The 8,674-nt window shown below is 55.5% G+C and overlaps 1 protein-coding gene across 1 annotated transcript in view; it reads left to right on the top strand.

Moving 5' to 3' along the window:
• The window catches only part of RNF213 (ring finger protein 213), a 98,788-nt gene extending 93,498 nt beyond the window's left edge, over nucleotides 1-5,290 (top strand). The window contains 6 exon segments of the mRNA XM_027770744.1: nucleotides 3-59; nucleotides 983-1,060; nucleotides 1,573-1,767; nucleotides 2,155-2,244; nucleotides 2,335-2,513; nucleotides 4,342-5,290. Coding sequence (XP_027626545.1) covers nucleotides 3-59; nucleotides 983-1,060; nucleotides 1,573-1,767; nucleotides 2,155-2,244; nucleotides 2,335-2,513; nucleotides 4,342-4,495 — 753 coding nt within the window. The 3' untranslated portion in view covers nucleotides 4,496-5,290.
• Nucleotides 5,291-8,674: the final 3,384 nt, after the last annotated feature.

Here is an 8,674-nt window from a genome sequence, read left to right as displayed (position 1 = left end):
AGATCCAGCGGCAGCTTTCTAGCCGCTTGCTCCAGGGCAAGCCCCGGCTGACCCTCGAGGTAAGACCGGCACCATGCCCCCAGCTCACGTGCCCTCTTTGCCGCATTAGCATCTGGGCCTGCGCCTCAGGGCATCTGAAGTCCTCACGGACTCATGTTCTGGGCTTTTCTACCATAGTCAGTGGCACCCCCAACTACTCCAGGACTACCTCAGTCACTGCATCCCCTTGTCTGTAGCCTCCACACAGGATGTGTCACCAGGTCCCATCAGGTGCCCTCCATCCACTGTCCCCACGGTTAACTACACAGCCCCTTGAGTGAGACTTCCCATAGCTCCCGCTGCCTGCTGCCAGCCTCGTCCGCCCACATGCTCAGGACTGGTCCTCGATGCCCTGGCTGCTGCCAGGTCTCAGTGGCCTCCCACTGCCCCGTCTGGCAGGAGAGGCTCTGCCACCTGGCCCAGGCTCATCTCTAGCCCTGTCTTGCATGCTGCAATGAGCCCTGTGAGCTGGGTCACCCTCCCTCCTCTGGACCATCCTTGTCCCCAGGCTCGGCCCTGTGTAGCACAGCCATGGGCTCTGCTGCGCTCGCTGCCGTGAGCAGGCTGACCTGCCCTGCCTTTGTTCCAGTACCCTCGTCTTGCAGTGACTGCCACGCTCACAGTCTGCCCCATAGGTGCTGAATGAGCCGTGAACGAGGGCTCACACGCCAGTGTCCCATGGTCCCTCTTGCGGACTCCCGCCCACAAAACGCTGCACGACACTGCCTGGCCCACGTGGCCAAACCAGACTCCTTGATGTGCTGCTGTTTCCCAGCTTGTGGGGTCAACGCAAACTCCGCAGGGCAGCAGGAGCTATAGGCTCTGCCCAGCCCAAGTGCACAGCCTGGTGTCACACTCAACTCTGCCGAGGGGTTTGCTGTCACCCAAGAGGAACCCCTGTGATGGGTTTAATTTCTGAAAACGTGTTCCTTTCCTGGTTTAGGGGCTGCCCACTCTGGTGTACAGACACGAGCGGAACTATGAACATCTCTTCAAGGACATCAAGGACAAAATGCAACAGGTGCTTACAGTAACCTGGCATTACAGGTGTGCTCCCCTCTGTGCAGGCCGCTCAGCCTCCCCAAGTGTTGCTGGAACACCAAGGGGTTTCAGGGCCTCCCACGATCCCAGTGCTCTCTGCAGTGGGCAGGCAGGCCAGCGGACCAGCAGGCTTCTCGTTGAGGGTGACCAGATGACATCTCCTGGGTTAGTTTCTTAGTAATGAGGCCATGCCATTGACGCTGAGACTAAAGGTCAGACAACATACCCCTTCCTGCTCTTCCGGTCCGAAGTATCAGAGGGAGCGCTGCGTCTGTCTGCACCTGCTCACCAGCTTGACTGCGGTGAGCTTGAGCTTCTGTCTACTGTGTGCGACATCTGGAACCTGCCAGGCACTTAGCACCAATGTCAGCTATCATTGTCACTGCTGGAGTCTGCCTTGCCTTGTTGCCTGGCCAGTGGAGACATGAAGCTCTTTGACCAGGGAGCAGAAACAAGGCCAACCCACACCCCCGTGCCACTTTTGCCTTCCAGGAGCCTTGCCCCAGCTCGGCCATTAGTGCCATTAGTGGGCAACTGCAGTCCTACAGCGATGCCTGCGAAGCTCTGTGTGTCGTCGAAGTCATGCTGGGGTTTCTCAGCACAGCTGGCGGGGATCCCCACATGCACCTGGATGTGTACATCCGAGATCTCCTGAGGATGGGTGACCAAACGGCTCTCGTTCTGCAGGTGGGTGTCGAACCCCCACTCTCCCTACTTCAGAGAGAATCCATCTAGACACCCTGAACAGAGACAGGGGCTAGAACCAGCCCTTAGCCAGTCAGGTCAGAGCATAAACAGGACAGAAATGGGGGCAGGTGCTCGAAATGCTGAGTCTAGACAGAACACACAGCTAGGACTGAGGACTCTGGCCACCACCCACGGGATGCTGAGCTGCTGCAGGACGGAAGACTTCATGGGACACTCAGATGAGGCAGGTGAATTTGTGAGTGGAACAACGGACTCCGACTAGTACAGTGCAGAAATGAGAAGGGAGAAGGCCTGTGGAGGGCCGCAGCCCCACTGGCACGCGGGGCACGAGACCTCCACCCGACCCACAGCTCCGCCCCCTTTCAGGCCTTAGGCAGGTGTCAGCTGAAGCACATCATCGCCCTCTGGAAGCTTCTCTCTGCTCACAAGTCTGAACAGCTGCTGAGACTGAAAAAGGCAAGTCTAGCCTTGCTCATCCCCAGGCCTAGCAGCTCTCCGCCTGCTCTTCCCGGGCCTGAGCGCGTCCTCGTTCTTCCTTCACCTTAGGAGCCCTTTGGAGAGATCAGTCCCAAGTACAAGGCGGCACTCAGCCCAGAAAACAAGAAGCTCCTCAGCACTTTCCTCAGTCAGGCTGACTTAGACACCTTCCTGCTGGAGCTCCACGAAATGATGGTCTTGGATCTAAAGAACCCTCAGAATGAGGGCACCTTCCAGCCTGAGTGGAGGTATGGGTCTGTGGGCCTGCAGGTAGAGAGCAGCCGCCTTCTCACCTGGGTCTCCCCCAGACAGGGAAATGTGACGGCTCCCACCAAGTCCACTGGGCCCCAATCTCAAACTTTTTGCTCTCAAATAAACTTGCACTTATTTAAATTCTCTTTTTTCATGCACCTCTGCAAGTCCGCTGTAGTTCTTATTTTACCGCAGGGTCCTGTTTCCTGCTCTTTCACCAGGGCACCTGAGGACTGGATTTTTGGGGGTTTTCTCTTTTTTGTTTTGTTTTTATAGTTACAAAAACCATATGTTCTGATTATAACAAGTAGGCTCCCTAAATCAAAAAGATTTGCATTTTAAATTCAATAGAAGCCACACCAATGTATAAATGTACTTGAATATCATGTCAGGTGCATGTGCATGTGTGCCCAAAATCCCAAGAGGAGAATGAAGAAGGGATTGTGCCATGGCTATCCCCTCTGGTGGTGACTTTTCCCTTTCTGTCTCTCTGGCATAGCCATCACCACAGAGAGTGTGTGTGTGTGTGATTTCTGTCTCTCTGGCGAGCACACATGTCCTATAACAAAAATTTCTCAAAAAGAAAATGGACCCTTAAGTCTTTTCTTTTTTCCAGAGAGATTTTTGCAATAGGGCATGTGCACATGTCAGAGACAGAAAGTGAGAATTCACACCCGCCCCCGCCCTGGGGGGGATGGCCACACCACAATCCTTTCTCCTCCATTCTTCTCTCGGGATCTTGGGCACACACACACATGTGCCTGGTATGAGTTTAAGCAGCCGGGTCTGGGACGCAAACCGCAGTCAACTGCGTGGGATTCCAGCAGTTTAGCCATTAGGCCAACTGCTGGTCCCTCTGGTCTGAGTTTTAAGCTGCCAGGTCTAGGACTCAAACCATGGTCAGCCATGTGGGAGTTCAGCACCATGTGCTGGTCCTATCTCACCCCAAGGCTATAAAATACTGCCCTGGGACTAGCGCATGGCATAATAGTTAGATTGCTGGACTCCCACGTTGTCAACTGTGGTTTAAGTCCTGGACCCAGCAGCTTAAAACTCACGCTTGGTGCATGTGTATGCGTGCCCCAATTCCCGAGCGGAAAATGGAAGAGAAGGAATTGTGGCATGGCCATACCCCCAGGGGGTGATTTCTCACCTTCTGTCTGTCTATCTCTCTCTGGCAAGTGCACGGGCCCTACAGCAAAAATCTCTTTCTTAAAAAAAAACTGCCCGTGTTTTCTTCTGGTTGCTTGTCGTCCTGGCTGGTCCAGCTGTTTGTTAGCCACTTTACCTCCATGTGCGGCACAGGCAGACTGCGTTTCCGGTTTCTCCCTAGTGGACCGTCAGACCCGTAGCTCACGCGTTCCGTCGTGCTATGGGGCACACCCCCGTGTGCGTCTGTGCTCTGTAAACTCACCCACTGGGACTTGACTACCTTAGGCTTGCCGGGTAGGGAACCAGAACTGTCGCCCACAGACTGGCCTTTGTTCATGACGAACGCTCACGAGTGCAGGCGTGCTTGAGTGGCAAGGCCGTTAACAAGTCGATCCCATGACCATGGTGTCCACAGTCACCTCCCAGGCCTTCGTCCAGCTGACTCGGAGCTTCCTCAGTGCACGTCTGCCACGGGTGGGATGGGAGCGGAGGAACAGGAGCCTTGAACTCAGGCTCGTGGCCCAGGCCCAGCGCTCAGTAGCTGGCTGACTTGAGGCCGCCTGTTTCCAGTCTTAGTCAGCACCTGGTTCTTTCAGGGAATAGAGGAAGCACTGACTGCCCCTTCTGCCACATGGAGACTGTGCTAAGTGCTCTTCGTCCTTGCTTTTCCAGCCTGAGGAGCACTCTGGTGAGCTGCATGGAAAGAAGAGAGAGTGACATTCCTCCCGAGGTCGAGTTTCGGTTCCCAGAGGAGATCCCGCTCTCCAATTGCGTGTCTGTGTGGAAGATGGCTGCTGGACTGAAGCAGGACCGACAAGCACGGTAGAAGCGCTCCCTCGCAGCTTCTGGAGAAGATGGGGACAGAGGGCCCCCCTCCCCTTGCTCAGGGCTGGGCTTCTGTCACACGCTGCTGCTGGCCTCTCTCCAAACTCAAACCAGGACGTGCCACCAAGCCAGCAGCTTGCTCAGGGCAGGGCTGTGTCCGGAACACAGGTCCAGCCCCAAACCTTCTCGCCATACTGTGAACTGCTCTGTAGGCCGCAGCGTGATGACTGCTGGGATCAGAAGTAACCACCGCCCCGACATCCAGGGCCAAGGAGCGTCTCGGCGCCACATCTCGGGGTGGGCTGAGCCACGGCCACCGCCGGGTCCCCTCCCTCAGACTGCTGCTCAGTTGGAGGGCGGGAAGTGAGCAATTACTTTCTCCCCTTTATTCTGCACACATGGAAGAGAATGTGGTTCTCTTCCTCCCCTCTCCTAAACTCTGAGTGTCACACGGATGGGTCTGGGTCCCGAGCGGTTACAGTGCCGATTCTGCCTTGTCTTCTCTCAAGCACCAGGAGTTGGCGTTCTGCAAGTGCCTTACAGCTGGGCTGAGCAGCGTGGGCTCAGGCCCGGTGATGAGTCATTGCCAAGTTCAGAGGGAGAGCCCAAAGCTCTCAGAGGATGCCTCCACTAGGAGACGGGTTCCTTTTGTATACTGCGCGTCCAGAGCCTTCACTGTCACACCTGGCATTATCATGATGGCAAAAACATACGCTGCCCTCGCACGGGCGGGAGCGAACTTTGTTATACTTGTCATGCGGCTGTTTCCATAAACTTGAGTTTTGCTACTATGGAATTCTTGTCTTTGGAGCTAGAGCTTCTATTTATGGCAGACAGACAGCAACGAGACCTTTGCGAACGGTCCCTTCTGCATGTGGGAATGTTCTTGCAGAAATGTCCATTAAGTGGAAGGCTCAGGACAGCGCACACATTCTGGTTTAGAATGTGAGAGTGGGTAGCAGGTAGCATGGTGGTTAAGGCGCTGCATTTCCACGTGGCCAACCAGGGTTTGAGTTCCAGACGTGACAGCCTGAAAATCATGCCACATGTGCATGCACATGTGTGTGCATGTCCAAAATCCCATAAGGAATATGGAGAGGAGGGGACTGCAGTATGGCCATCCCCCTAGGGGGGGGTAAAGAACGTCAGGGCCGATTTCCCCGGACACGACGACAGGGTACGGTGCGTCCATGGTGGGGTTACATCACTTCTCGTGGGCCCACCATAACTGTGAGATGGACCCATCTACTTCTGCCTCAGAGCGGAGCCCTTCCGCACCCTGCCTGAAATTGCAGCTCCAGCTGGCCAAGTGCGGCCACGCCAAGGAACTCTGCCATGGGATGGAGAAGGGTTCCCAGGACCAGGAAGTCTGGGTCAGGAGAGTAACCCACCCAGCTGCCCACTCACGTCTGAGGGGTGAAAATGCTACTGTAGGGGGCAACTGCATTTTCTCTTCCAAGAAGCAGGTCCCCCAGGAAAGAAAGCTGTGGTCTAGAGCCACGACCAGAAGCGGCGGCGTGCCGGCCCACGCAGGGAGCCCCGCGCAGGGAGCCCCGCGCCCGCTGCCCAGCTCGCCCGGCCCAGTTTCACTGCTCTTTTGCTTTCTGCCCTGGGTGGTGGGGGTTTGCCCAAAAGTCAGACCTGAGCTCGGTTATTTGTCTTTTTCTTTGGTGGGGGGGGGAGGTCTTTGACATATTTTTCCATCAGTTTCTATTGGCAGACTCACACTTACAAATTCTAGTTAGTCTTCCCGTAACAGAACACTTTCTTGCTTATGGACTCTGGAAGAGAAATTGCGAACAGAAACCAACCTTTCAGGTAATTTTTCACATGAGTTAAAGCGTAATATGTAAGTCCTATTTCTGCCGGCTAAAGCTACTGGCTTTCTGCTCACTATTCTACCAGAGTGTTTTCACATTTCAAACTGGATTACTCTCAAAATACTGGATTATGTTCAAGTGCTATGAACAGTGGATCCCATCAGTACTTTTGCATTTGCTTACGACAATTCAAGGTAACACATCAGTTTATCATTTTTTTTAGTGTTTCAACAAACAAACGGTTCTTTTAGTCCGAAGTTGCAAGTCCATACTTAACTGGAGAGACTGTGTGAAAATGGCAGCACTAACTTCTGAAACGAAGAGATAGAGACCGACAGAGAAAGTGAGAAGTCACCCGAGGGGGGACGGCCACACCGACTTTTCTATTCTTTTGCGATATTGGGTACGCAAGCACATGTGCCCAGTGTGTTTTAAAGCACTGGGTCTGGGACTTGATCTGTGGTCGAATATGTGGGAGTCTACTGATGTAACCATTATGCCATCTGCAGGTCCCAGTCCACGCTTTTTATGGACAGGTTTTTGCCATAGGGCACGTGGTTTTGTCAGAGAGGCAGAAAGATAAAGACAGAGAGTCAGAAAGCGAGAAATCACCTCCCTCCCAGGGGGGATTGCCACGCCATGACCCCTTCTCCGTTCTCCTCTAGGGATCTTGGGCAGACATGCACACGCACTGGAACAGGTTTTAAGTCTTCGGGTCTGGGACTCGAACCGTGGTTAGCTATGTGGGAGTCCAGCGATGTAACCATTACGCCATCTGCTTGGTCTCCCAGTCCATACTTTACATCAAAGTGCCGGGAAGAGGACCGCTGGTCAACTTGCGCTACCACCACATTTTCCTTGCCTTTCCGGTGTTTGATCTGTATGATTACGCCTAGACTTTGTTTCGCTCCCTGAAATAACAAAATGCTAGGAACAGCTTCAGTACCAGACCCGACAGAAGGCCTCCAGGCCACAGGCGGGAAGCCCTAGCACCTGTCGTAGTCCCTGCCACCAGCCAAGGAGCCTCGTGGTGCGAGGCAGGCAGTGGCCATGACTGCCACCAGGCCAAAGGGCAATTTTGCTTTAAGACCTCACTCTGCATGTCAGGTATCCATGGAAAACGGTCACAGGGTTTCCTGACTGAGACGGCCGGGAGCTATTTCCCGATTCCTGTTAAGTTCAAGCAATTCCAGCTCAGAAACAAACTTGGGCACTAAGAGGTCGTTGTGAAGGCAATGCTGGCTCAAACGGCCAGTTCTGTGGGCACACTGTCCAAGTCGTCCCCACACTGCGCTACCGGCCCCAACTTCATCAGTTAAGTGCTGTGTAAGGCTGCCGTAGGAACTGGGCCTGGAGAGCGGGCCCCACAGGACAGTGGAAGCAAGAAAGCCAAGGCCTTGGGCTGAGCAGCAGTCCACCCGGCGGCGGGACAGCCACCCCCTCGCTCTGCACGCCGGTCCTCGGTGCTCGCCATCTCCCGGATGTTCTGGCATCATGGGTCCCATAACAGCAGGGAAGACGAGCCCCAGGGAAGCCCTCTATGCCCAGAGAGCAAGGGCTGACAAAACTCAATCCTCACCCTCTCTGCACACCCTTGGGGACTGTGGACATTACTGCGAAGGGGCGGGATATTTTGGAAAGCTATCTGGAGTGAAAGAGAGGGAAAGGGGGGCGGGGGACACGTGCTGGCAGAGCTCCCAGCTCCACCGCTGCACACAGACTTCCAGGGTCCTGCCTTCCAGTACCTTCCTGATCACACCTCAGGTAGGGGGCGGCTTCTTCCACAGAACCTCGGCCCCTCCTCCACTGCCCCTGACACCCTACAGTCCAGACCTTGCCCCTCCCATCTGTGCGCTCTGTGACCCTGGGCGAGCCCCTTGACCTCTGTGAGCCTCAGTTTCCTCCTGTAAACGATCTCCCAGTGCAGGCTGGGAAGGAGATGGCGCAGGTGAACACGGCACCGTGCTCCTTCCAGGGCCGTCGCTTGTCAGTGCTGTAGGAAGCCTCCTGAGCCTCGAACTCGAATTAACGCGGGTCCTCTTGCTTTCCCCAGAGGTCCCCATTTCTACCTTGCTCCGTGCCCCTCTCTGAATCCTGCTGGGGCATAAGCCGCACGCTAAGCTGCTCCTCCAGCAAGCAGCTACCTCCCAGGGCCTCCAACACGTATTCCTGCCTGGGCGCCTCGCCCGGGCTGCTCTCCCCTCCTCACCCTTCCTGCGCCCGAAGAGACGGACGGCGCCGCCGGACACAGCGCCCACGGGCCACTAAGCGGCGGGGACGAGGCGACGCCCCCGAGGCCGCACTGCCCTCCCGGCTCAGCCCCGCACGCCCCGAGGCCCCGGCCGCCCGCCCTGCCCTGC

This window comes from Tupaia chinensis, unplaced genomic scaffold (genome assembly GCF_000334495.1).
Source record: "Tupaia chinensis unplaced genomic scaffold, TupChi_1.0 Scaffold000159_1, whole genome shotgun sequence".
In the NCBI taxonomy this organism is placed as follows: domain Eukaryota; kingdom Metazoa; phylum Chordata; class Mammalia; order Scandentia; family Tupaiidae; genus Tupaia; species Tupaia belangeri.
This window is presented reverse-complemented; position numbering and strand designations above follow the sequence as displayed.